Source organism: Poecilia formosa, unplaced genomic scaffold (genome assembly GCF_000485575.1).
Source record: "Poecilia formosa unplaced genomic scaffold, Poecilia_formosa-5.1.2 Scaffold17, whole genome shotgun sequence".
NCBI classification, from domain to species: domain Eukaryota; kingdom Metazoa; phylum Chordata; class Actinopteri; order Cyprinodontiformes; family Poeciliidae; genus Poecilia; species Poecilia formosa.
In genome coordinates this window covers 1844656-1872551 of record NW_006799956.1, presented here as the reverse complement: position 1 = coordinate 1872551, position 27896 = coordinate 1844656, and the positions used below count along the sequence as shown (strand labels likewise).

Genomic DNA, 27896 nt, shown 5'->3' with positions numbered 1-27896 from the left:
AAACATATTTTTCAATAGGTTGTCGGGCTTGTATTGAATTTTTTTCTTGGTTACATATAATATCTCGTGGTTGAGGGCGTAAATGACAGCATGCTGAAGAATTTTCACACAGCAGTCTTGCCCCTAACTGTCTCGGTCATAACACATTTGTGTAACATTAATTAAAAGATTAATTTCACTGTAACTAGCAAAAATAAAAGCCTGAAATTAATCACTTTTTGTGTGATGAATGTATTTATTATGCGAGTTTTTTTTTTTTTTATCAAATTGGTAAAATAAATAAATTTTCAATTATATTCTAATGAGGTTTTTTTTCAACTGTTTCTATTGTGTTGTCAGTTTTGTTAAAAGTTAATAAAGCTGCATTTTGAAGTCATTAAATGCGTCACTTCCACATTGTCAGCTCCTCCAGCCAATCCCCGACGTGGGCGGGCTTTGGGCTTAGATGTGTTTCCGGGGTCTTTCACACATGCACATGTGATAGACGCAGTTTTTCTTTACCACTTTCCGTCCTCTGTTGAACATCAACACAAACAGGTAAACAGGTGTATGTCAGTCATCCCCGCGTTGCTCGCTTTTATTTACTCGTTGTTCCAATTTACGTTCGGCTCTCCAATTGATGACCTTCCTCAGCATTAGCACCATTTGGCTTTAGCTGCTTAGTTTTAAAATGATTGTGATGGTGGGGTTTCTTTTCGTTGTCAGCGTCAAGCTGGGCTCCTAAGACGTATCTGGGACTGACTGTTCGGTGGAAGATAAGAAGAGTTTTCCAGATTCACAAACATTCCCTGCTCCACCTTTGTAAACAGTATGTTTTAAGATTAATCTCTCTCTGTTTACCCTGTCATCCTCTATGCATCCTGGGAACGTCAGGTCACAGTTATTTTAGTTATCGCCTATTTTGAGGCCTATAAAAAAAATCACTCTCTGTAGATTTTTAATTTAAACATTTTTAAAACAATACTAGAAATACATTAAAAATACAACAAAAAAGTGTATAATTCGAATCATCTGTTAAATAAGAACATAAACATTTAACATTTGAATGCAATAACATGGCATTCCTGTAGCGTATGCCTGGTCATTTGTCGCAAAGGATGCATTTGCATGGGTGGCACATGAAAATCATATTTACAGACAGTATGTGTGTGTAATTAAATAGAAAATGTATATAATTTTTGTATCGTTTTGGCTTAATTACTGTTCTGAGTATGCTACTCTTTTTTTTTTTTTTTTTTGGTCCAGTTAATGATTAATTGATAACTAAAGTAGCTGATGATTAGTTCAATAATCGATTCATCACGATTAATCATTTCAGGACACGCATTGCACTTGAAATATAATAATTAAGCGACCAACTACTTTTGGCTGCAGTCATTTTCTGTCACACATTGCCGTGACAGAAAATGTATTTAACAAACTTTGTGCAGTACATTTAGATCAACAAGAAATGTTTTGTTTTGCTTTAGCTCGACTTTGATGGCTGAGTCAGAATCTGTGTCTAACGCCACCCCGGTCGGAGAGAAGAGAACCTGTCTGCAGGACGGGGACGAAGAGACGCCAGCGAAAAAGCCAAAAGTCGACGGTGAAAACGGGAACGCTCCCAACACAGATGGCGGCGGTGGTGGTGAGGAAGAGGAGGAGGAGGAGGAGCAGGAAGGACAGGCAAGTGACGGAGAGGAGGACGGCGAGAGCTTTGCTGACATGATGAAGCACGGCCTGACTGAGATGGACGTCGGCATCCTGAAGTACGTCAGTGACCACGAAGGGTTCTCTGGAATCCTGAAGGAAAGGTTTGGTCCTCCTCTGGTTTTGCTCGACAATATGTTTTTGAATATATCTTCACGTGCGATAAATGGATCCTTTCTTGTGGCTTGTGTTCAGGTATTCTGATTTTGTTGTGCATGAAATCAACAAACAAGGAAAGATAGTGCATTTAGATGATCTCTCCATCCCAGCAGACAGCGAGGTAAGATATCGGTCGTCTTTCATTCCAGAATTAAGTTAAGTAGGGACGTCCCGGCTGAAAACAGTTTATTTGCTGTTTTTGCTTCCAGCGTCTTCGCTGCAGCAACCGATTTGGCCTATTTTTCAGCATCAACATCTTTGCAAAAGGGGGGAAAACAACCAAATCGCTGTGGGGGGGAAGTTAGATAAAAGCTAAAAATTTCAGCAAAGCGACACTTGCTTGCAGCCTATAAGTGATTCACAAACAACTCAATGAAGATAAGGCTATCTGTGAAGAAATGCTGTCAAAGTTTAGGGTTTTTAATCCTCCTTTCCAAACGTTTTTTTTTTTTTTTTCCAATTTAGAAGATATCTTTTATAAACATGGCATTGCAAACAATTAGAAATGAGATATTAATCCCTAAACTTGACAACGTTGAGAAAAAAGTGTTTTTGTTTAAATCTATGCATGATTACGATTTATCCAGTGTTCTTCTTCTGTTACGCGTTGTGTTTTTTTTTAGGAAGGAGCAGAAACCGAGCAACAACCGAATGATTGCGACGTGCTGACGGAGGAGCAGAAAAAGCAGCTCGGCGAGCTGCAGCTCTTCAAGAATAAAGAAGGAAACGTCTCCATCGAGGTGAGCCCGAAGGAGACCCGCTTCCTTTTTCAGCGTAGGACTCCCAAACGAGCACCGCGGTCCGACGAGATTTCTCCACCGTGTCTTTCCTCCACTTTCGTAGGTGAAAGACGATACGAAGGAGAAAAGAACGCTCGTCCACAAAGCCATCAAGACTCAGTTTCCTGGTCTGGAAACAAAGACCGAAGAGAAAGAAGGCCACAAGTTCATAGTGGCCTACCATGCTGCAGGGAAGAAGGCTTTAGCAGGTAAAAATAACTCTCAGCTTGTACATTATTAAGGTTTACTGCATGTTTCTCTTTACCTGTACCCAGACTGCAGAGCCTTCCAATAGTATTCTCACCTCCTCTTTATTTTCTTCCACATTTTCTCACATTACAACCAAAACTTTTATGTAAATTTACAAAATTAGTGCATAGTTGTGAGGTAGCAAGGAGAACGATACACAGGGTTTTTTTGTGAGTGAAAATCTGAAAAGTGTGGCAGGTGCAGGGCGTTAGGTTTGTGGTTGTAACTTGACAAAATGGGTACGAGTTCATCTGCAAGCCGCTGTATGTTGCATGCACATGTGCATGATTGACACATCTGCATGATTCTGCTCAGAGGTCACACTGATGCTTTATTATTATTATTTTTAATATTTGGGATCAGTTCTGAAATTAAAAAAAAATCACTTGTGTGTAAAAACATTTAAACAGAGAGCAGTTCTCCCAGGCTCCTGCATGACTCACATCAGGGGTGTCCAAAGTGCGGCCAGGGGGCCATTTGTGGCCCCTGGAATATTTTTTGTGGTCCTCAGCTCCAGTTCAGATGCAGCTTTGGCCCGTCCAGCACAGGTGGTTGATGGGGACGACTTTATCCTAATCAGGGTTAAAACTATTACTGACATAATTTTCTTACAATGGAAAATGCTAAGTACAAGACGGGGTATTCATGTTTTTATAACTGAGCTTTTATAATCAACAGAACCAGAGACTTTTACTTTGCTGCACTCGCATCAGATATTTTCATTTAATTATTTATAACATTTGGCTAAATGTAGCAACCATTTTGAAACAAAGTGACCCAAATCTTGTTCTTATAATAAATCTGTTCAATCGAGCCCAAAAACATTTGAAAAATAATTATTTTCCTTTATCCATCAAGAATCCTAACACTTTCCAATGAAAAAAAAATTCTTGATTTTCTTCTTCTTTTGTTTTGTCTGCAAATACTTTTGACTTGACGATTTTGGCCCACGTGACAAAAAGTTTGGACACCCCTGACCCACATCCTGACATGGCAACCTGTCCTTTGGTTTGTTGGAGCCTCTTTTCTTAGTAACATTATTCTATCCTCCTTTTGCTCTTCTCTTGTGGATAGAAGTCAAAACAGCTGCAGGTAAGAACTGTCTAAAAAACAGTGGCTCTGGTTGAGATTCATGCTGAGTTACTGGGTGTAAAGGAGTAGAATCAGAAATGCTACATAACCAGATCACTTACTTAAAGATTGAGCCTAAACTAGTTTATGATTGTGTCTCGTGTAAAGCATTGAAAGGGGTCGTCTATGTCGCGCTGCTAAACACATTTGTATCTTCAACTTTGTTGGTAGAATCGTGGTGTTTTTAGTGAGTTTTTGTTTTCTAAAAAGTTTATTTGAAATGTTTCTCATCATGTTTTTTTTTTTTTTCTTTTTTTTTCTGTCTCCACAAAAGCTCCAAGGAAGCACTTTTGGCCCAAAAACCGTGGCAGCTATTGCCACTTTGCTCTTTACAAGGAGAACAAAGACACCATGGACGCAATCAATGTGCTGTCAAAATTCCTCAGGTCTGATTTTGACGAGAATTATTTTTTCTTTTACGTATAAGTAACAAGGCGATGTAAAGCTGTATGCAACGATCCATGGGTTTTTCCAGGCTTAGACCCAACATGTTCTCCTACATGGGCACCAAGGACAAGAGGGCCATCACAGTTCAGGAAATTGCAGTTCTCAAGTGAGTGGTAGACAAATTTTTTTGTTGTTGTTTTCTTTTGGCTAAATTGCTGCTACAACGGTTACCATTCTGATATACCTGAACTATTTGGTTTTGGGTTTGTTAAATATGTGTGCAGTTGCTGGGAAATCAACCACAGATTTTCCGATTTGTGGATCCGACTTGTTGTTTTCCTGTCCGCTTACGTAGGATCACCGCAGAGAGGTTGGCTCACCTCAACAAGTGCCTCATGAACCTGAAGCTCGGCAACTTCTGCTACAAAAACCATCCTCTGAAGCTCGGGGAGCTGCAGGGAAACCACTTCACTGTGGTCATCAGGTCAGCAGAAACAAGAACAGTACAAGTGTTTTGCACAAAATTCACAAATGAGCAAATGTTGGTGAAATACCAACATTTGCTCATTTGACGATAACGAACCTGTTTTTAGATCCAATTTTTAGGGGTTTTGTACTTTTTGCTGTTTGCAGCCTCACCTTTCTTTTGCAAGCTAAAACGGCATCATGACTGATACCAATATGTTAAAAACCATCAGCCAATACTGATTTTATGGCCGATAACATCGCGCATCCCTGGCATCCGTTTAATTTGGATTTAATCCTCCAACAAAAATATTGAATGAAACTCAAAATTTAGTTTTCAACGACTTTTTAAACAGGATATTATATATATTTATTTTTTTAGCTAGCACTGCTCTAAAATTTTATTTTTTCTTTGTTTGTGTCCGAAAAAAAGGCATTATTGAGGTGATCCCTTTTGTAAAGCTTGATTTTATATGTTATATATGTTTATATGTTTTCTTTTAGTTTTGTGACAGCGCTACGTCCCTGTCAGAATTTTTTTATTTATTTATTTTTTTCTATTTTACATCAAAGCTACTTTCTGATTTTATCTCTCTTTGTTGTTTTTCACCAGGAACATCTCGGGAACGGACGAGCAGGTGCATCAGGCCATGGGGTCCCTCAAGCAGACCGGCTTCATCAACTACTACGGGATGCAGCGCTTCGGCACCACCGCCGTGCCCACGCAGCAAGTAGGCAGGTGATCTGCCTGCAGAAAATCCCGATAGGATGCGGTGAATTGTGACGCGCCGGAGGGACAACTCAGATCGTCTGGTTTCGCTTTGTTTCAGGGCCATCCTGAGAAACGACTGGAACCAAGTGGTGGATTTGATTCTCAAACCTCGACCTGGAGGTTGAGTTGTTTTTTTTTTTTTCTCTTTGCTTTTAAAGCTGCTTGCCAGACATTTTTTTTTAAGTGCATCCTACTTAGTTTAGGTAGAAATGAAAGCGTGTCATTGTTTTGTATTTAATTTACTTTTTTTGTTGTTGTAAATAATTATGTAAGATGAAATGTTCCCTTCCTAAAACAAGCTCCAGTGCCTCTGATGACATCACATAAGGCATAAAGCAACTGATGGAGTTTCATTTGAGTACATTGTCTGTATTTGTTTTTCATGTTTTTAATGAGTCTTCCTTCAAATATACTTGCAACTGAAATACTTATACGGTAGTTTACATATAGTTTACTAAAGCCCCAGTGATGACTCAGATTTTTGGTTCTGTACAGCTGTAAACAGTATCTTACGCCGCCTTTGTCTGGATCACTTTCTACAGCAGAGAAAGAATATCTGGTTCGCTGCAGGGAGGAGTGGGCGAAGACGCAGGACCCAGAGGCTGCGCTGAAGAAGCTGCCAAACAAGCGCTGCGTGGAGGGTCAGCTGCTCCGAGGCCTGTCCATGTACGGCAAGAAAAACATCGTCACCGCCTTCGGACTGGTTCGTTTCATATCTTCAAAACCGGGGCGTGTTAAAGCGGGAGAAAAATCCTTTGTGATAGATGTTGTTTTGTCTTTCATCCCTGTCAAAACTTGCATAGATATGAATTCAGCAGAGATAATTAACACACAGATTTGCTTTTGCCTTTATTTTTCTAGATTCCCCGGAACAACCGGCTGATGTACGTTCACAGCTACCAGAGCGTGGTGTGGAACACCATGGTGAGTCGCAGGATCGAAGCCTTCGGCCTGAAGGCGGTGGAGGGCGATCTGGTTCTCAGAGGAAGTAAGCTCAGTTTTCCTTTAACTTGTTCCGAAAAGTATTTCTAAACTAAAATGAACAGAGTTTGGTTTAAAAGTGATAAAGGAAAATGCTGTTAAAAGCTGAATTTTCAGCCTTTTTGCTTCTCGTCTGCTCCCACAGCCACAGCACACGTCCTGACTGCAGAGGAGGCCGAGAGCCACTCCATCCATGACATCGTGATGCCACTTCCTGGGTATGATGTCATCTACCCCTCCCACCACAGTAAGACATGTCTTTGTGATTCCCTTTCTTCTTATTATAAATATAAATTTATTAGGAAAAATTAGGGACACCCTGTGTGTCTGAGTTGTCCCAATTATGAACCGTTATGATCAGTTATGAGATATATATATATAAAACAATAGATTTAAAAATGAAAAAAAAAATCCCTTTTTATTGGAAAATATAATTATGCCTTGTTTCTGTCAGTTGGTGAGGGATACAGGGAGCTGCTCTCTGCTGACGGCCTGGACCTGGACAACATGAGGCACAAAGTGAAGGACTACTCCCTGGCCGGAGCCTACAGACGCGTCATCATCAGACCCACTGACGTCAGCTGGTTAGCAGGATTCCATGTTTTGTTTGTTTTTTTCTACATTAACCCTCTTGGTGGTTAAAAAATTAGACTTTTGTTTGAATGCTGTAGTGATTTTATCTGCTTTCATAAGAGACCCTGACGCTTCGTTCTCTTGTCGCAGGGAGGTGATTCACTATGACGACCCGCGGATCTCTCTGGTGCACAGCGATTTTGAGAAACTGGAGAATAAACCTGCTCCTGTCTTCAAGAAAGGTCTGCTCATTTCAGATCTCCTTTGAACGGGAGCCATATGAAAAACTTTTTTATATTTTTCTTTTTGTGTATTTTTTAAAGATGCAACCTGTTTTTTGTTTGTCAAAAGTAACCGAAGGTGATTAAAGTGTAAAAAAAATAAGATGACTTGAACCAAAAGCATATGATCTCCCTATCAGACGTTACTCTGACAAAGCTGAACTCTGAAATACCTGTGGCGATTGCCTGCCAAGCGTATCCCCAAACTGCTTTTTTAAAATCGTGTCCTGTTTTTATGTAAAAATGTAGCTTCTCTTCATCATATCCATGTTTCCTGTCAAGTTCGTAGAGGGCTGCTAAAACTGTACTTGTTAAATTTTAAGCTGAACAAAGCAAAGCACTACATCTATTCAGCAGGAGAAACAACCTTTTCAATACTTTACCTCCACTCATAATTACCTGGAACTGCGTTGAAGAGTTTGGCTAGAAAAAATGTATCAACAAGTCATATTAAAACTGAATAAACATGCTAGCACTAGCTGCATGTCTCAGGACTCCATTAGGACACTGTATAGTAGCTTTTTTAAGCTAGCGGAACCGTGGTTAAGCAGAATATTAAGGTCGACAGTTGGGTCTAAATCTGTTGTGAAAAAGTGATGGACCGACTGCAGCAACCTGAACGTCGTTAGCGGGTCAGAATGTCAGCTGTTACTAAAACCACCTGACACGAGAGGTGACCTGTGCTGTGTGTCTGATTCCTCCCCTCAGACGGGAAGTACCGGGCTCTGCGGATGGAGTTCTCCCTGCCTCCCTCGACTTATGCTACCATGGCGATCAGGGAGGTCCTCAAGTTGGACACCAGCATTAAGAAACAGACGCAGCTCAACACCGTTTGGTTTAACTGAGATCAGACGACTCGTTGGCCTCGAACTGGACTGCTGCAGGCACAAATCTACGTAACGAGTTATTTTAGAGTTTGATGTGCAGAGAGAGTATCTGAAAGAGCAACAACTCTGTTCTCTACGAACATGTTTGTTGTCTGTGGTGTGTGCAAGGATGAAGAGCTAAACAACAATATTCAATTTTATGATTTTACTGTATATTTTCAGTGATGATATAAGTAAGAGCTTCACATTCTGGATGCTTATCACTCTGATGCTGGTTTGTACAGAAAAGTTTTTTTGTTTTTTTACTTCTGGCTCTAAATAGGAGTAAAGTTAAAGTGACTAACACCTGAGTCTGATTCCATTTATTAAAAACATTTATTGCTGTGGTTTAAAGCATATCCAGTAAATATAAAACTAAAGTTTATAATTATTACAGTAATGCAGTAAAAACCACCGTAACAGTCAAAACTTTTTTTTCTCAACATTTCCTGTTTAGAAAATGACACAGTTAAGTTATAAGAATATTTGAATAGTTTACAGCTATTTAAAAAATGCCATTTCATCACAATGTTTTACTGAAGCTGGTTTATATTCATTGGTAAAATCAGATGGTGTCTAACTCAGTGCTGCCCCTCCCCCACCAGTTGCCAGGCAGTTGACTGTGAGCTATCACACCTTCCATGCTAACAGAGGCAACAAATTAAGCTACTTTAAAATATCTCTGAATAGTGTGAAAGTTAAATAGGCAACACTCTGAAGACTATTGTTGGTAAGCCCAGCTAATCCACTCCAGTTGCTGTTGCTGTCTCTCTTAATTCCTCTCTGGCTGTATGGTCAGAAAACTGGGCAGAGACACACTAGTCAGGCTCGATCAAAAAAATTCAAAACAAAAACTATATAAAAAGAACTAATCAATGTCCAATGTCTGTTGCACTATTCTGTGAAGTACATCATTGTAACCTTTGACGCCTTTATTCTGGATCAAAATTCAAGTTATTTTGTAAAGCAGCATTTAAAAAATATCGATATAAGGAGCACTCATGTTTTTATTCATTTATTTTTTTCTTCTAGATTGCAGAATAAGGAAAAGTCTGCTTCAGTTTTCTTCTTTCCATACTTGCTCAGACTTGAAAGAGATGATAAAGGAAGTACAGACGTTCTATCCTAGAAAGCTTTAGCAATTCTTATTTTGGCCTCCACTTGTGTTCTTCCAGGTCATTTTGCGCAGTTGGGTCAGAAAACTGACCTGTAGCCTGGCCACCGCACCTCACATCATCATTCTCTCCAATAAACCTGTACATTACATCACTCAGCTCCCGCTGGCACCTCCTCCAGATAGAGTGCTCAAAGTTGTGCATGGCTGACCGGAGCCACTCTGCAAACGCATCTCGTTCCTTGCTGTCACCTTCTGGTCGGAGCTGATTGAGAAGTTGGTGCTGCTGTAGGACCAAGGAGTGTTCATCAAGCTGATTATTACCTACATCCACCGGTAGAGCTGGACGCACAGAAGCTGGCCGTTTGGTGGAGTTGCTCGTCAGGGGGATCATGGGATGGGGCTTAACTGACCCGCCGCAGGAAGAAGACGGGACTGGCATTACAAGAAGAGGCAGTGTGAGTAGTGGGAGTGACATTTATGCCCAGCTTCCTTTTTTTCTGAAATGAGCGCAGAAAACTGCACGTTAGAACAACATAAAAAAGTGTTTTTATCATGTTGGGTTAGGCTAGAGAAGGTTGGGGAATGTTAATCATTTAGTTTTTAGGACAATATTAGCTTAAAAGCTAATATTAGCTTAAATGGTAATGTCATGGAGACTCATTAACACGCTGAATAACATTAACTTAACCCATTCAATAAGTTGATTTTAGTTCTTACATCAAAATTAGCTAAAAACTAATATTAGCTTAAATGCTAATTTCATGAGACGTATGCTAACACGCTGAATAGCCTTAACGTAAGACACTCAGTAAGCTAATCTTAGTTCTTACATCAAAATGAACTAAAAACTAATGTTAGCTTAAATGCTATAATTTTCATGTTGGCTTAACCTAGCATGTTGGGTAGCATAAATTAACAATCCATTTAGTAAGTCAACTTTGGTTTTAGAGTTAAAATAAGCTAAAAAGCTAACAATAGCTTAAAGGCTTTTTGTAAAGGAAAATGTGTATTTAAACATAAGTACGTATGAATGAAAGAAAAAGACAAAAAACAGATTTGCGTAGCTAGCTTGTATGGGCTTCAAAGTGTGATTCCTGCCAAAAGTGGTTAATGCTAAGCAATGGAACTGACGATCTATAAACAGTTTCTAATGGTAAAAATAAAACTGGACTTTTCTAAAAAGTTCTTTGTCTTTTCATTATGGAGTTGTGTGTTGATAGTGGGGGGGTTAAAATGATCTATTTTAGAAAACACCTGGCTGTAACAACAAAATGTGGAAACATTAACGGGTGTAAATATTTTCTGGTGGCACAATGTCCAACAATGTCTGGTTGCACTGACCCCTCTCCTCTTCAGGACCGGAAGAATGTGTGGTGTGAGGAACTCAAAGCGTTTCAGTATCCAGGAGTCCCGCTCGGTTAGCCCGGGGGTCTGCTCCTCCTCACAAAGCTTCTTCAGGTGGCCGAACTGAGTGCGCAGACTGGTGTACCATGTCTGTAGAATGAGGACGTCCTGGTCCATCTGTGCAGCCTTCTCACGCCACAGAGCCTTCTTCCTGTTGGTGTCTTTGTAGTTTTTCAGCTTGCGGTTATAGAGGACGGGGTTGCACTCCAGCCACTCCACCATGGAAACTTCTTCATTCTCTGTCAACATGGCCATCACCTTCTCCTTCTTCTTCGTGGACTCCTCCTGTTAGGTGTCAGGAACGGGGTGCTCTCCGGGACCTGCTCCCTCCTGCTCCTGGCAGCCCTCGGCAGGGGCATCTTCTAGTTTTATCAGCAGCATGATAGGTCCAGAATCAGGTTAGGGGCTTTTTTTTTGGTGCAGAACCACGACCATACACTTCCACTCTTCTTTCTTGCCTTACTGTGTGAAGAGGCACTGCTTCTTTCTATCACGTGACGGGAGCGTGGGGCGGTCTCATTGGTTGTAGGGAGAGCGTAGCAGGGACCCCGCCATGAGCGTCGCATCACCTTATTGAGCGCGCTCAGCGTGGTGTGATGGTCAAGAAAACAGATGGAGTGGCCAAAACCTGCTCCGGTTTCTTCAGTCAAACGCTACAGCCATGCTTTATGAGTCTGAGTTCACATTCAACAGGGAAAGGTCTCCCTGTATAGTGGATATTGAAATCAGGCTACATACCGTTCTGTTGTGCTCAAGACCAAGCTGCAATATGGTATTCGCTTTTCAAAATAAAATCTACATCATTTACACAAACAGTGGAGAGAAAACTATTCTTGTACTCTAGATATGGCCACTATTTACATCAAATAATTGTTTTTCTAAATTTGGGTCGTTGTTCTTATTTAGTGTTTTATGCACTAATTAGATTTTAAAAAACAGAATAATGAGATAAAGGTAAAAATTAAGACAAAATATGGAAATTTAATTTCAGATTAACATTTATTTAAATCACAGCGTAACATCAGGAGTCAGAATCTGAATGTAAATAAAACTTGCCGACTCCATCAAACTTCAAACAATCCCTTTTAAAATCCAAGCAAAATTCTTGACCTTGCCAAGTGAAATATCTTTATGTGACTTAGCTTAGCTTCTCTGCACAGGTATAGAAAATGTAAAACATTGGTCTAATCTGTTTTGACCGGACAAAAGGCCTTCACAGGCTGGTATCATTCCAGCTACGGCCAGATGCCATAAAACGGATAATGTGAGTAGAGTACAACCAAGTAAGTTGTGAATTTATGGGCATTTGTGTATAACCAAAGCCTAGTAATGCTTCACAAAAGAAACAGAGCTAAAACATATTGATACTTGATACTTGTTGTAGCTGAGATTGCTGAGTATTCAGTGAAATAAGAAGCTACTACAGAAACAATTGAAAGTCAAGGAGCTAACAGAGAGGAATTAAAACGGTCTACATTGCATAGTAAGAGTAAGAATTAATCTACTTTCCCTTTCTCAGCCCAGTGGGCCACTAGCAGTATTAGGAGGCACACAGTTGTCATAGAAGATCTGGAAGGAGCCGCTGACATATGTTACCCTCTTCAGGAAGTCCTCCAGCTGCTGAACCGTCATCTCTTGAACCTTGTTGTTTTCCCTGTCGTTGAGCCCATAAGCAGCAAACGCAGGGAACTTTGAGCGCTCCGAGTAGGGAGCGTTGTGATCAAACTCAGTGCAGCAGTAGGCCGACCAGAGGTAGGTAGGGATGCCCAGGCGGTTGATGTTGTGACGGCGAATGGTGTGGCCTGAGGTGGTGATCCCCGTGACCACATAGGCAGTTCCACGGCAGTAGTTGTTCAGCCTCTTGCGCATGGTGTGTTCATGCATTTTCCAAGGACCGATGTTGAACTCTCGGACCCTGGGAACCACGTTGGTCAGAGTGTAGGTGGCCGCTTTATCCTCTGGGTCGGCCTGATGCTCGTCTGGATTCAGCTGGCCTCGTTCGAAGATCACAGTGTCGGAGTAGTCATCGAGCACAGCCTGGGAATCCTCAAAGCTCTTGTGAATATTTGCAGAAGGGAACGGCTCCATCTCTCTGGATCCAGACACCAAAGAAAGCTGTGAGGACAAACAGTGTCAGAGTAACAAAACAAATCTATTTAATTTGAATTCATCTTTGGTCAACAGCCACTCTTACCTGTGGCTCGTACATCCAGGGTACATCAACCTTTTTGGAACCGTCCGAGCGCTTGAACGTGTACGCAGAGTAAACGGGGATGTGGCTGAAGGAGTCATAGAGGGTGAAGAACCGCGGCTTGCCTGCATAGTACTGGCAAATCTTTTTCAACGGTTGCTCCTCAAGCCCTCGTGGTATAGTCCCCATGTACAAGAACTGCTTACACTCCGGTGAGATGTTGTTCTGGACCTCTGCTCCTGCCATTACAACGATGAGAAAATACAAGAGTTTCCCTTCGGTTCTGTAGATGGACATGATGAAACCTACAGAATGTAGTCTCTGGACTGCATTTAATCTCTTTTAGTTGCTCTCTCACTCCTCAGCTTACTCCATACCTCATACCATTTCAGGTATGCAAATCCTTATCTTATTTCCTTTGCACACACCCAAAAACCCTCTCGCTGTTTTAACTGCCACTTCCGCAGCACAGTTAGGTCTAAAAAGCATCTTCTTTTTTGTATTCATTAAAGCAACTCTTTAAAAGAGTAGAGGTAGATAGTCAGTCCGGAGGAAACATGTTTTAAACTCTTCCTATACGTTGTTTATCTTAATATGTCTGGTGAGGATTATATGACATATAATTACAGTGTATATCCATCCTCTCATACATCCTTAGTCTCTACATATTTCTCCTTGCAGATTTGCCAGGAGCTGCTGCCTATATCCAATGGTCATTGGGTATAACCTGGACAGGTTGCCAGTCCATCACAGGACAACACAGAGACACACACAGGACAAACAACCATGCACACACTCACATCTAAGGGCAACTTAGCGAGACCAGTTAGCCTAGCGGTCATGTTTTTGAACTGTGGGAGGAAACTGGAGTACCTGGAGAGAACCCATCCTCATGGTCCGTATCACATAGGGCTGCTGCACATATAAAACACTGTGAAAGATGGAGATATGTATTATTTATTAGCACAATTGTTTGTTATTGAATTTGTAAAAAAAACAAAAAAAACAGTGCTTCACAATATCTATTAGTGAACATCTTCCTTCAGTATTTGGAAGTATAAAACGAAGACACAAACATTATCCCTTTGTATTCCTAAAAGATAACATCATAGCAATTACCAAATGCAACTGGTTATTAAAACTTGAAACTATGATGTGCTTCTCTTTGTTTTTAGTTGCTGGATTTTCAGATTTTCAGTTAGAAATACAATAACATTGCCCCTTAAGTTGATGCTAACAGGGGAAGCCTGAGCTTGAAGATACAATGCAATGAGTACAAGCATAAACTTTTTATTTTCACATCAGTTTGCTTCTCATTAAGCCAATGGGGAACACCAAGAAACATATTCCTCAACATGTTTCTCAGTGTTTGCATGGATAAAATGTAAAGAAATACATCAATATAATCTTGTGTCTGAACAGATAGCATAACAACAATTGGCGAAACGCGCTGGTTTTCCAGCTTGACACCATGATGTGCTCTAGAAAGTTAAGTTTTCTAACCGTAATAAATTTGTGGCTCTCATGACTCCTGCAGGAGTCTTGTTTCACATCCTTTAACTCCCTGCGCAGTTTTCTTCCCTAGGAAATGCTTGTGTTGACTCTCCCTCCACCTCCTTCTTTTGTAACTAAAAGCTGTGTGTTTTTTTCATGCAGGAGAAAAGAGTGGGGAACGTTTCTCAGAAACATCTGTTCCCATAACAAAAGGCCGATGGCAGCACGGCCTCTGTGGAAACAAACTCTTCCTGTTTACCACCCAAAGTTCTTCACCTTTTACGATGTAACTCCATATTGACCTAGCCGTGCCCTCTTACCCATTAAAAAGTCCAGTTGCAGATGCCTAGTTTGAGACTAAACCTCTAGTGAAAACAGAAGTTACAACAACAATAACATATTTTTAGATTCTGTTTACAGTCGCCTCTAAGGGTCAGGCCAGTTGGTATGCCTACTTTCAACTATACAAAAGATCATTAGCTATGTAATTGTTACATTTTATGTCTTGTGTTAGCTATAAAAAATGAATTAATGTTGTTTCTTCAATGCTTAATATCCCGCCGAAACACATATTTGAATGTGAACTATTTATTACTGATCTTACATCAATATTTATTTGAGTTTTCCTTCTGTGTAGCTTAAATGGTCTCTTCATACCAGCCATACTAGGATATTTGCCTGTACTTTCAGATTGTAATATCACTCCCCGTATGAAAATGAGTAAAAACACTTTTGGAGAGTAAAGCAGATCATGTGCAAATAAAAGAAATTTCAACTGAAGGATTTCAGTTTTCCTTCTTTAACAAGAAAACATTGTTTTCCCAAGGCTAAGATTCCTAATATATCCTCAGTGAAGTCATTATCGTTCCAACATTAAATATTCTAGCTAATGAATTATATTTTGTCTTCTCAACTGCAGCTGTTCAGTACACACATTTTTCTTGCTACCCTTGCTCTTAGAGAAGCATCTGTTATCATTTTATGGCGGGTAGACTGTGGCGAGTCGATCTAGACAGTATTTGAAGATGATCAGCACTGAATTCAAACCGTAAATTCAATTGCTTCGGTGTTTCCAAAAATCCTTTCATTTGTCATGTTGGAATTAATTGTTAACGGGTCTTTCCCGTGTGTCCACCAGCTTCAGGTCAGTGGTTTTCTGTCGATCAGTTGTGATCGGACTCTGAATGTCTGTAGAGTTATTTTCTCGTTGTTGTTGCATTTCGTTACGGTGTTCCTCGTCTGTTTAAACGAGTGTCACACTGAGGATGACAGGTGTTTGCAGATATTTCTGTCCTGTGGATGCATTCCAATGCGTTTGTGTCTCCGTGTTGAAGACGGGCCGTGTGAGAGCCAGGAGACGCCATTTATTTGCCTGTTGTGGCTGGGCTGTGTTTGATGGAGGAACGGGGGGCTGTTTCATGCCTTACAGGAGCTGTGCGTGTTTATTTTAGGGAGGGGATGGATGTTTATAGGTCTTGTACCTCTCCTGGGGTGGTCTGCTTCGAGAATGTAAAAAAGAAAAAAGGAGGGCTTTGTCTGTGTATTTTTCCCCATTCCTGTCAATGGAGGATGCAGTGATACATATTCAGCCCTCTCTCTCCATTTGGCAAGCTGCAGCAGCAGACATCCACAGTTTCATGACCAGATAGAGAGACAGACGACTGAGTTAGGAGATTTTGGTTTCCCTCTACAATGGTAGTCATATTTTTAGTATCAACACAAGGATATTACCCAAACTTATTAAGGTAAGAGAGTTTTAGAATTAATACCGAGTTTAAGATTTTAGTATTTCTTTCTCAAGTTGAAATATTGAAACGTTGAAATATTCACTCCTGTTTTTCTCGATATGATAGGAGAAGGAAAAGGAAAGATGGTTTTTAAAATCTTTTTCGACAAATAAAAACCGTAATCTTTGATCTAAGCTGTTCTACTGTAGCTCTGACTGAATGTTAAGGGTCCTGCTGGGAGGTAACCATCCCAGTCATTTCACTCACAGGTCTATTTCTGTGTTGCCATGTGCTTTGCATCATCCACCTTTTCACTGACTCTGACTAACTTATCTGTTCCTACTCAAGAAAAGTATTCCCACAGGATGCTGGTGCCACCACCATGTTTCACTGTGGGGATGCTGTGTTTAGTACAACTTTTTCCACCTAAGACAAAGACTCTTAAATTTGGCTTCATCCAACAAGAGCAACTTCTTTTACATATTTCCTATGGTTTTTGGCAAACTGTAGATGGCACTTGGGATATTGGTTTGTATAGGTCATATCAGTGCAGGTAAAGTTCTCCATAGATTTATTCCTGACCTGTCTGGTGTGTTTAGGACTTAGTGATGCTATTTGTTATCAAATATTCTCTAACTTTTAATCTGTTTGTCTAAAACAAACAGGTTAAAATCTCCACAAATGGACTTGTCCAAATAGGTGACTTTTGAAGTCAGTTGGTTGTACAAGGTTTTATTTAGAGGCATCAGAGCAAAGGGAAAAAAAAACAAACAAAAAAACTAAAGACCACATAGTCCTGATTGTATCTGACAACAACACGATACATTGCAGTTTGTGGTTGTAAAATGACAAAACTTCTGAAAGGCACTGTCTGCAGTTGTAAGTCACAGAATAAGAAGGTATTCAAATCTGTAAAACTTCCCTGTTTTCTCTGAATTTTCAGACAATACAAGTCAACACCCAGAGGACAGAACGGGAAACAGGAAACGCGTCCAGGCTCTCAATCTCAACAGCCTTCATTTAACAGAGTCGAAGTAAATCATGATGCCTGGATTTGTTTAATAGAAAGATGTCAGACTTCCCCACCTCCTCCACTCCCACTCCCGCTCCAGATCACTGCGACTATGGCGACTGGTATCCCTCCTTCTCCATCATCCCGTCTATCTATGTTCTGGCCTTCTTGGTGGGTTGCCTTGGTAACAGCTTGGTGCTCTGGGTGTACCTGCGTCAACCTGACGGGATCAGGATAGGAGACAAACCACAGTGTTGCTGCTGTTTCAGAGCCGATCGCCAGCATGCGCCTTCTTCTTGTGAAAGCGAACCATCAGGACAGAGCCCCAGAGCTTCCTCTCATTCCTTCACCTCTTCCTCGTGCCCTCCCTCCATCCCTCGGCCCTCTTGCTCCCTCACAGATTCTCTGATAGCCAGTTTGGCATTAGCTGACCTTTGCTTTCTTGTAACTCTCCCTCTTTGGGCTACCTACACGGCAATGGGCTACCACTGGCCTTTTGGGCAACCCCTTTGCCAGATCAGCAGCTTCCTCACCGCTCTCAACATGTACGCCAGCGTATTCAGTCTGAGCATGCTCAGTGTGGAGCGGTACTGGATCCTGACGGGACGCCGGCACTCCGGCCACCAGCCCTCACCGAGGTGTCCCAACAGGACGCTGTGGATACTCGTAGCGGTGTGGGTGGTAGCGGCGGTCCTGGCTCTTCCTGGCTTGCTGCTGCGTTCCGTTGGGGAAGTGGAACTTGACCCCACGTCTGAAGATGACCCTGGATCTGTCGTCCTTTCCTGCCAGATGAATTACTCCATGCTGGTTGGGGCAGAGCTTGAAGAGGCTGAAAAAGACAGGGCAGAAGTATGGTGGGCTGCCGTGTTGAGCTTAAAGTCAACCCTAATTGGCTTCCTGCTACCTCTTGTCATCCTGCTCGTCTGCTACTGCTCATTGGCTCCGCTGCTCAGCAGGCACTTTGGACATGGCCCCCGTCCCGACCGCAGGCGCCAGCGCAGACTCCTCAGAGTTATTGTCACTTTAGTGATGGCCTTCTTCCTCTGCTGGATGCCACTCAACGTCAACAAGACTGTCTTCATCCTGCTGGAGTTGGGCATCGTCCCGTACTCATGTTCTCTAGACCAGGCTCTGCTGGCCGCTCATCCGTACGCCACCTGTTTGGCTTACCTCAACTCCTGCCTGAACCCTCTGCTCTACGCCGCCTGTGACCCGGCATTCAGGGAACGGTGCAGAGCAACTCTGCTCGTGTGGTGCGGGATATGCAGAAGAGAAGCAGAGGGAGACGGGAGGAAAGAAGAACTAGAGAAACAGCAGAGGAGCTCGACCTTTCCAGCAAGGACACAAGAGGAAATAGAGGGAAGGACAGAAGAGGAAGAGGAAGAGGACAGGTTATGAGAAGGAAAAGGAATAATAAACTCTTCATATTCAGTTCAAAAGCAGAATAAATTTGAATCTAAAAAAATAAAAGAGAATCTGAATATTTGTTGGACATTGTTAGGTCTAGAAAATTCCCAGCTGCCTGAGCATTTGCTCTGTCCAGCTTGTGTGAGACTTTTACAGTTAACATCCAGAAATGGGAATGTTCATCAGTATTTTCCCACAGGGTACAATGGAGATGTTTCCCATAGGAAAATGCACATGCTTCCTAAATTATTTGAGGCAGAAATAATCTGGGGTCAGATAAAAGCTTCTCATGATATGTGATATGTGATACATTCAGAATGTACTTTGGTTTGTGTTGCACTACTGTTTTAGACGTTTCTCTGTTTATTTTTCTTTATGACAACAATAAATAATAAAAGGCCACATCATATTGAAATTTCCTCTGTTGATTTTTTATATGCGACATAAACAACAACATTAATAATAATGAACCTTTTTTTGACCTGATTATGACCTTTCAAATACAAAATCATTACAGAAATTTTCAAAATGATACAATTAAGAAGAAAGAAACACTTCAAAAGAGATACCAGTAAAAAGTTGTAAAAATACACTAAAATAATTCAATTAAAAAATAAACTTTGATTTAAACACTCCAAATGGAGAAATTTGTTGTGTACATCTTTGTCCAAAAGAAGGCAAAAACTTCAGTTGTTGTATAACAGTTGTTGATTTTGCATAGCAGTCTCTTCATGAAATTGGTATACAACAGCAGTGTCTTCAGTCAGAGGTGTCTTCCAGACTCTCTGTAATATATTACAGAGTAATATAGGATCTCCTGCAGCAGTCATTATAATGACATTGTAATGTCATTATAATGACTGCTGCAGGAGATCCTTCCTGCCCAGCCATCAGGATTTACAACAACTCTATGAAGAATGACTCATATCAGTTACAAAAACATTCTGCCTCCCTCTGGATTAATAAAGTACTTTTGTATTTGAAAATAATTTGAAATAGAAGTAGAAAAAACGCTACAATGACGAGATGTCGGTCAGCCCTTGGAGAAATACCGGACTCCGTCCAGTAGAAGGCGCTCATTCCCCGGTAGAATGTTAACTTCGCACTTGGTGCAGCTCAGATGAACTTTCTGTTTACATGCTTCTTCCTTAATAAGTGTCTTCAGAGATAAATTCATACTGGATACAGTTCAGACTGTTTTACATAAAGGTTTGAAGGAATCCATATGAATTCTTTATTCAAGCTGTAAAATATAATCTAAACTACCGAGGAGCTTTTGTTGTGATATTTACTCTACACGTTCCGGAGTATTGACAATGGGGACAGCTCTGATTTATGATGAGGAGATGACCAAATACAAACTGCTCTGGGTTGAGTGAGTATCAAAATCATGTTCACATCATGTGAATCGGATTTGTTGGCTTCTTTAGCCTGGAGGTCACTATGTCGGATACATTTATATGTTGTTATTCCTACAGTAGTCACAGTTAACTTCACTTACCAGACTGCTGTTCACTGTCACTTTCCACCAACTGCTTGCTAGCGCTTTTACGACATTTTTAATATTATTTATGAATTTTTTTCAAATGTTACCACATATATTACTGTTATTCAACTCTACAAATGAGCTGTTTCTAAATTAAAAATTTCAAGCTGTCTTTAGGAGTAGGAACGGATAACACCTACCCATAAATTAAAAATGTTTGTTTTAGAAAATATGCTTTTAATATTCCTGTTTTGCTATCATCAAACCTGCTTTTCATATTTAAGCAATTTTACAGAATAGTAATCCAAATATAATAAATGTTCAAATGAGCGTATCAAAATTTCAAAGTGTAAATTTAAATAAAACTGCCACCGTTTTAGTTTAAGAAAAAAAAAATTGCATTAGAAATGCAAAACATAAACTTAATTGATTTTATTTGAAACAACACACCAAAAATTATCCAGTCCTGCTGCAGAAATAATGTAATCCATCAATGTTAAATAAATATTTCTACTTATTATAATATTATCTAGATTTTGTATTTAATATTGTGTTACTGATTTAGGTAGAAATATAACACAAACACCCAGTTAAACTCAGTTATTTGTAAGTGTTGGTCTTACTCTTCAAAATACCCTATTTTGCCACTCTTGTCTTTATGGATTATACACATAGAGTTTTTATTACGCCATATTACAATAATGACTTAATATTAGCTGTTTGATTAAAATACTTCCAAAAAGACAAATTAAACTTTTGCTTAGAGGAAAAACTTTAAAACTTTTCCACCACATTTATAGAAACCTCTTGCTGAAAACTTCTGGTGGATTACCTACTTTTATATTGGTAACTGTGACTGGTAACATGATGCTTACGGCTATATTACTTTGTTTTTGTTTCTGCAGCCCGGCATGTAAGATCGAGGTCCCAGAGCGGCTCTCGGTCAGTTACGAGGCCCTGGTCAGGACGGGTCTGTCTGACCGCTGTGTCTCTGTGCCGCCTCGTGAGGCCTTAGATGCGGAGATCCTGCTCGTCCACAGGTCGGTTCTGGCCCCTTTAACACTGGGTCCTTTAGCAGATATTTGACTCAGGGCCCCCCATCTCCTACTAGCACAACCAATCAAAACATCGTTTTAAATGTTCTCGGTTTGATTGTTTGCACATCCAATGCCTCTGACTTTCAAGATTTACTAGTTACAGGCATTCATGTGTGGAATAATTGTTGCGAGGAGTTAAAGCTGTGTTTTTCACTTTTTAAATAAAAACTAAATGTCTAAATATCTTTTGTTAAATAAATACAATTAGGTTTTATTATGGTAGTTTTTTTTATGAGTTTGTCTACAGACTCATACAGAATTCTTTAGAGATATGTTTTAGAAAAATACAAAGGAAATATTCTGCTGTTTTGGTTTCGATAACGCCGTATGTATAAAAAAGCTTATGCTTCTAGTTCAGTCTATACTTTGTGTTCTTGTCTTTGATAGGAATGTTCAATATTACAATTTCTGCTTCTATATTACTTTTATCTTGTTTTTTTTCATTCTTCTTCTGTTGTTTTGCTTTGTATTGTTTTTTTTTCTTTTTGAAAAAAAAAGAGAGTTAAAAAATGACAGAAGTAAATAATAATAACACTTTTGTAACTATAGCATATAAACATACAGCAGTAGTCAATATAATAATGAAATATCTCTGCTATTTTAAAGAATTTCAAATGGGGTTCATTCTTTATAAATGTAACGTCAAATTTACATGTGCGCTTGGGGGCCCCCTGCTGGTCTGAATTTGTTCCTGCATTCATTTTCCTCTGGAACCGTTACGGTTCAGTGAATTTATTCACCTCCTCGTTAATGTGAAATAAACAAACATTCTCATCATGCTGCTGTCTACAGTGAGGAATATCTGGAGGGTGTGAAAAAGACTCCGCACATGACTTTGGAGGACTTGAAGGAGTTCACCCTTCAATACGGGGACGTTTACTTCCACCCAGTTAGTCCACTATTCAGTGTTTGACAGTTGTCCCTCCTTCACTCTCTGGTTGTGTTCCTCACTTTTTATCTCCTATTTTCTTAATTATTTACTGCTGTAGAATATCTATCACTGCGCCAAGCTGGCTGCAGGCTCTGCTCTGCAACTGGTGGACAGTGTCATGACAGGGAAGGTCAGGAACGGCATGGCTCTGGTTAGGTAAGGGTCGAAATGTGTAAATTATGTTTTGCATTGTTTATTTCATGTCCCTGCTTTGTTGCAGTGAGGCTTTTAACATTAACCATAACATATAGGAGGAGAAAAACAGAGTATAAACAGTAAATTTTAGCTCACACTACGACTAATAAGAAATGTACGTGTTTCGTGTTGCTGTTTCTAGACCGCCGGGACACCACAGCATGCGCAGTGCTGCCAGTGGTTTCTGTGTGTTCAACAACGTGGCCATAGCAGCGCGCTACGCTAAGCAAAAACATGGAGCCGAAAGGTATTTTGAGCCTTTCTTTAAATCTTTCTCGCCATTTGGTTTACTTTGCTGACTTCTTCTGGAATCACATTCACTTAAAGCAGCTTAAATGTTTCTCCTTCAGGGTGCTAATAGTAGACTGGGACATACATCACGGTCAAGGGGTACAGTATTGCTTTGAAGATGATCCGAGGTGGGGCCCGTTTGTCAAATGTCAACCTGTAAAAGTCTCAGAGGATGCAACAGGTTTTCTGGTGTTTTATTTATTGAGGGTTTCATGGTGTTCTGCAGTGTTCTGTACTTTTCTTGGCACCGCTACGAGCGTCAGAAATTCTGGCCCAATCTTAGGGAGTCGGACTACGATAGCGTCGGCAAAGGAAGCGGAGCCGGCTTCAACGTAAATGTGCCTTGGAACGAGGTGAGCAGGTAGAAAATTGGACTGGTGCATTGATTTTGTCGGTATTAATACCGATTGGTTGGTTAAGGGGTGAGATCACACTCACTATCCTACTGTCACAAATGTAACCATGTTGCATTGCCAAAGGCCTGCTCACTTATAAGCCCTGAAATGTTTATTGTGTTTGCACTGATTGAGGATGAATAGTGGTACAGTCAGAATCTACTTACCGTTTTTGTTACTTTTACAAATTTATAATGATATTTATAATTTGGATTTTGGATAAATATAAGTAAGGGATAAATATTCGCTCACCAGAGTCATCATTATGATATTTCAGGTGGGAATGGAAAACAGCGACTATCTGTCGGTCTTCTGCCATGTCCTCCTGCCAGTAGCTTATGAGGTGAGACATTTTTAGGACACATTTATTTAAGACTGAAGGGTGACCATGACTTGTTGCTCTTTTGATTCTTCCTCGCAGTTTTGCCCAGACTTGGTTTTGGTGTGCGCAGGCTTTGACTCGGCTATCGGCGACCCAGAGGTACCAAAAAAAAAAACCAACAGAAATTCTTCCTGTTCAAAGCAAACTTATTTACACATTGCATGCATGCATTCTCTCTTACAGTTCTATCTCATGCCTTTGAATTGGCATCAAAAACATCCAAATTACTTGTTTTGTTGGGGGTTTTTTCCAGGGAGAGATGTGTGCCACTCCGGACATCTTCGCCCACTTAACTCACCTCCTAATGAACCTAGCTGGAGGAAAACTGTGTGCTGTACTGGAGGTATGATTAACAAGACTTAGCAGTCGTATTTAACTGACTTTGAAAGTATTTTACGTATTTTTATACTTTTCTTTTAGGGAGGATACAACTTGACTTCTCTTGCACAATCCGTGTGTCAGACTGTTCAAACTTTGCTTGGCGATCCGCTGCCTCAGCTCGCAAACCTCAGGAGTCCCTGCGAAAGGTCGGTCAAACGTAACCTGAGCGCTGCAGAAAGTCGTGTAACATTTTCCTTCTACCTGGCAATTACACTGTTAGTTTGTCCTGATCTTTCTCATGAAATGAAAACAAGCGTCAAGTTTGTGGATGTAACTTGACAGAGAAATAGATACCTAAGCTGTGCGAATCTTGAAATCGGTGGCTTTGTTGCTGTTTTTCAGTGCGCTCGAGTCTCTTCAGTGTGTCCGATCGGTTCAGAGGCGGTACTGGTCCATCCTCAAGCATGCAGGTAAAACAGCCACGCAGCAGTTGTTCAGATTTACTTTGTTATTCCAGCATGACACATATGCCTTTTTATTCATTAAGAATAAAAAGGCCTATACATGTCCTATACATGTTGCAAGTGCAGACTACCCTACTTTTTGTGTGTATTACAATCGTTTTCTTACTCTCAACTCCTGTCATAAGCTGATGGAAATAGAGAGAACCTTCATCTTATTTAAGATGTAGAAATGTTAATTTTAGTTCCTTATTTCAATACTTCTTGTCTCGTGCGGTTTCTCATTTCTCCAGCCGATTCAGCTACGACGGACGTCAGCAACAAACGCATCAAACTGGCAAAAGCAGAGGAAGAAAAAGCAGAGACGGCGGAGGACGAAAGAAGCCAGGAGGAAAAAGTTTGGCCTGAGCCTGCAGAGCGTTTGCGCCCTCCCGTTTGTTCTGTGTCGGTGCTTCCTGACGACGCGGCTTGTCCAGACGGATTAAAACGCCTCGCCTCCTCCAAAGATCTCGGACCGCTTTTAGTCAGCAGAATAAGGTGAGAGGCACCCAGAGTCGCACGCCTCATTTTTACGAGCGTTTTCACGCTGTTCGCTAACTGAACCGTTTCCTTGGAGGAACCGTTCCATGGAAGATGCGGGTGACGCGGATGGTGTAGCCACCTTCTCGAGACTTTACACCCTGATTGAGAAAATGAGAACAAACGAGGTAAAAATCAAGACATTGTTTGGGTTCCTTCTCCCTCTACTGGCTTGTTGTGTGTTGAGTTTATCTGAACGGTTCTCAGATCGGCAACGGCGTAGCGCTGGTCCCTGATGTCGCCGCAGCCGTGGAGTGTGTTGTCCAGGATCTCGGCTCTGACCTTGTCAGCCGGTACGGAAGTCAAATCTTACGCAGACTGTGTTGTATGTTTTGACAAAAACCACACAGAAATATTCCTGCTGAGCTTCACTTTTAAAGTAACCGATCAACATTTAGGGGAATACCCAGTTTGGTTTCTCAAAAATAAATGAGTAATAAATGCTTTCAGACCAGCCTGAATTGTTTCCACTCGTCTTCCTTCAGGGTTTTAGTTGTTTGTGTCGGCAAAGAGGAGCTGAATTATGCCACAGCTGATGGGTAATAGTGATTTAAGCTGTATTGCACTTTTTATAAAAGTTTTATGGAAAGGATTTTCAGCAAGAATCACAATTTTATTACGAAAAAATCTCTGTTTTAAGGAAAATGCTTGTTGTACAAATCAGCGGTGAAGACAAAGAGGAACAGAAAGGCAAATATTATATTCCAGTGTGTTTAAAGAAGGTGAGACACTTTAAAAAACACACATACACACAATACTGAATGCATCTCACAAACATGATGTGTAGTTTTCTTGTCCTCTCAGGGTTGCGGTGACACAGTAGGATTCATCCAGGCAGTCTTTGGCCTCCTCCTACCTCTGGGATACGAGTACGACCCCGGTCTTGTCCTTTTGGTTCGCATGCCAGGAAGCGGAGTGGGCGACTGTATGTGGCAGCAACTAATTGGCCTGCTGAAGGGCTTTGCAAAGGGACACACTCTGGTTCTGATGCAGGTGAGACGACCGGAGCAAGTTTGAAGTCGAAGTCTTCATAAACTTTATTTTTCTTTGGGCTTCAGACGAATGATGGGGCATGTATGGGCCCTACTGCCTCCGCCCTCCTTGGGCACCCTGCGCCTCCTCTGCAGGAGCTTCTGACTCCGCTCCCAGATGATGGAGGTGCTTTGGAGAGAATGAGAGAGAGGCTGCAAGCTGACTGGAAAATGCTGCAAACAACAGGTGAATGGATTTGCTGCAACCCTTCAGTATTGAGCATCAACCCCAAACTCTCAAAACTCAAAATTACATGATGTATACTAACAAAAACTTGCATGTATGTGTGTCTTAAGTATCTTCAGGCAATGGAGAGACTGCTAAAAGCTGAAGCTGTTCTGCTGCCATTTGTCTTTGTGGAGCTGATGGACGATTTGACATATGACATTCGGCAGCTAGTAAACCCCACACTGTTCATTTTTATATCCAAAGTGCTGTTTTATACTCTAAATTATGTTTCAGTCAATGATTTTCATACATTCTTAAATGTATTTGTAATAGTCAGTATTATGCTGAACTAGTGAAACGTTGGTCTGGTAGCTGCTTTTTTTATGAGATGCTAGGCGGCTAACGACGTTGTACCTCTTGTGGCGTCTAAACGTCATTTCCGGGGCTCTTCTTGGATTCCACGTTCACCAGTTTATTACATTCCGACAAGTCAAAACCCAACAAGTCCAAAGAACACGACAACAGTATTTACCCGGACTCCGCCACCACGGTAACCTGAACGCTCTTCTGGTTTTAACACATCCCTATTACGTGTCGCCCCGTGGCTCATTTGAGCCCACAGCCCCCTCTAGTGACCAAAGAGGGATATTACACGTACTTGACGCCTATAACTGCTCTGTGATAAAAATACTAAAACAAAAAAAGGGTGACATGTTTTTTTTGTGATTTTTCATATGTTGAAGCAATTCATCAGATGTAAACCAAAAGTTGGGCACCTATTTATAATTAAAACAGACCATATTAATGATGTGTTTATGTGTGGTTTGGAAATTATAGATGTTTTGCTCTGGAGTGTGCTGCCACTATGAGAGAAAATAATATTTGAGAGAAGTGAAAATTGTTTATAAAGTAGTTAGATGACAATCCTCAACCTTAGGGGATGCTTTATTTCTCATTTTCCACTTAATTTAGTTATTTAATACAGTATCTGTCAAACCATTCTTTATCTTATTGAGTAGCTCTCTCTTTTCCTTCTGTTTTTCCTCTTTGTTTTCTTCTGAATTCTGCTTTTTTATTATCATTGCTGTCATTTTGTGTTCCACACTTGAACATGTCTTTATGTGTGTGCAAAATATTAGTATTTCAACAAAATACATTCCAGTGCCGATGAATGTCACGTTGGTTTGGGCTGTTTTATGCATTTAAACTTCAACTGATACAACTACAACAGCAACTTCAGAAGCAATTTTGCTCAAGTTTTATCTTTAATGTAGTTTTTCTTTTGTTTGTTTTAAATCCATGTTTGGTCATAATCAATTATACAACCTCAAATATTCTCATGAACCTCAAATAATGTTTGGTTTAATGTCCTTTAGCAAGTTGCAGGTCACATCCAAGAACAGGTTTCTGGCTCTTCTTAGTTGGTTTGATAATTAATTTAAAGAGGTTGATTTTATGACTGTCCAATGTAATCCACATTTCCACCAAACCTGAGGTATATATATATTTTTTTCTGTTTTAACAGCCTGTTATGTTCAGGTTTCCATCATCTAATTCTTCATTTAAGATGAAGTTTTAAAAGTGTTGTAGAAGTTTCAACTTTTGATCCAACAAGTGGCTCATTACTGGAGTCTTCAATAATACAGAGTTCCAGGGGGACATCTAGTGGTCGAAAAATGAAGTGCAACTCATGTATTATAGTTTTATATAAATATAACTTTGCGGCCTGAGTATCAAAGTTGGGTAGTAACTACTAGTTACATTTACTTGAGCAACTTTATGGAAAAATAACTTTAGGACTAATTTTACTACACTTTTCAATTTTACGCTACTGTTTCTTGAGAATGTTTCTGGATGCTTTACCCACTTTGAGC

The 27896-nt window shown here is 40.5% G+C and overlaps 4 protein-coding genes across 8 annotated transcripts; 3 read left to right on the top strand and 1 right to left on the bottom strand.

The window, feature by feature from the left end:
* The first annotated feature begins 426 nt into the window (after window positions 1-426).
* Window positions 427-8638, top strand: LOC103134472 (pseudouridylate synthase 7 homolog). Of its 3 annotated transcripts, none has more exons than XM_016668784.1 (18): window positions 427-537; window positions 706-808; window positions 1470-1793; window positions 1885-1969; window positions 2472-2588; window positions 2692-2836; window positions 3954-3968; window positions 4282-4393; window positions 4483-4560; window positions 4750-4878; window positions 5473-5598; window positions 5690-5751; window positions 6174-6334; window positions 6493-6619; window positions 6758-6859; window positions 7067-7196; window positions 7336-7427; window positions 8175-8638. In XM_016668784.1, the coding sequence occupies exons 3-18, from the start codon at window positions 1480-1482 to the stop codon at window positions 8309-8311; spliced, it is 1932 nt and encodes a 643-aa protein (XP_016524270.1). In that variant the 5' UTR covers window positions 427-537; window positions 706-808; window positions 1470-1479; the 3' UTR covers window positions 8312-8638. The 3 variants fall into 3 exon arrangements, with proteins under 3 accessions (XP_016524270.1, XP_007546797.1, XP_007546798.1); XM_007546735.2 differs by having other exon boundaries at window positions 3951-3968; XM_007546736.2 differs by lacking the exon at window positions 3954-3968.
* Window positions 8639-9364: 726 nt separating this feature from the next.
* LOC103134471 (apelin receptor A-like) lies at window positions 9365-18755 on the top strand. Of its 2 annotated transcripts, none has more exons than XM_007546734.2 (2): window positions 9365-9904; window positions 17209-18755. In XM_007546734.2, exon 2 carries the CDS (start codon window positions 17335-17337, stop codon window positions 18673-18675), a length of 1341 nt encoding a protein of 446 aa, XP_007546796.1. In that variant the 5' UTR covers window positions 9365-9904; window positions 17209-17334; the 3' UTR covers window positions 18676-18755. The 2 variants fall into 2 exon arrangements, with proteins under 2 accessions (XP_007546796.1, XP_016524274.1); XM_016668788.1 differs by lacking the exon at window positions 9365-9904 and adding an exon at window positions 16192-16283.
* Window positions 11840-13501, bottom strand: LOC103134470 (endonuclease domain-containing 1 protein-like). Its single transcript, XM_007546732.2, has 2 exons — window positions 13048-13501; window positions 11840-12968 (listed from the first exon to the last, which is right to left on the bottom strand). The coding sequence occupies exons 1-2, from the start codon at window positions 13339-13341 to the stop codon at window positions 12369-12371; spliced, it is 894 nt and encodes a 297-aa protein (XP_007546794.1). The 5' UTR covers window positions 13342-13501; the 3' UTR covers window positions 11840-12368.
* A 1040-nt stretch (window positions 18756-19795) lies between the features above and the next one.
* On the top strand, window positions 19796-26830 carry LOC103134467 (histone deacetylase 10-like). Of its 2 annotated transcripts, XM_007546727.2 has the most exons (20): window positions 19801-20059; window positions 21076-21210; window positions 22060-22156; window positions 22257-22354; window positions 22536-22640; window positions 22744-22812; window positions 22911-23037; window positions 23357-23422; window positions 23501-23560; window positions 23715-23804; window positions 23882-23988; window positions 24185-24252; window positions 24537-24780; window positions 24860-24950; window positions 25030-25115; window positions 25308-25361; window positions 25463-25544; window positions 25627-25815; window positions 25881-26040; window positions 26151-26830. In XM_007546727.2, the coding sequence occupies exons 1-20, from the start codon at window positions 20001-20003 to the stop codon at window positions 26183-26185; spliced, it is 2022 nt and encodes a 673-aa protein (XP_007546789.1). In that variant the 5' UTR covers window positions 19801-20000; the 3' UTR covers window positions 26186-26830. The 2 variants fall into 2 exon arrangements, with proteins under 2 accessions (XP_016524269.1, XP_007546789.1); XM_016668783.1 differs by lacking the exons at window positions 25881-26040; window positions 26151-26830 and having other exon boundaries at window positions 19796-20059; window positions 25610-25742.
* Window positions 26831-27896: the final 1066 nt, after the last annotated feature.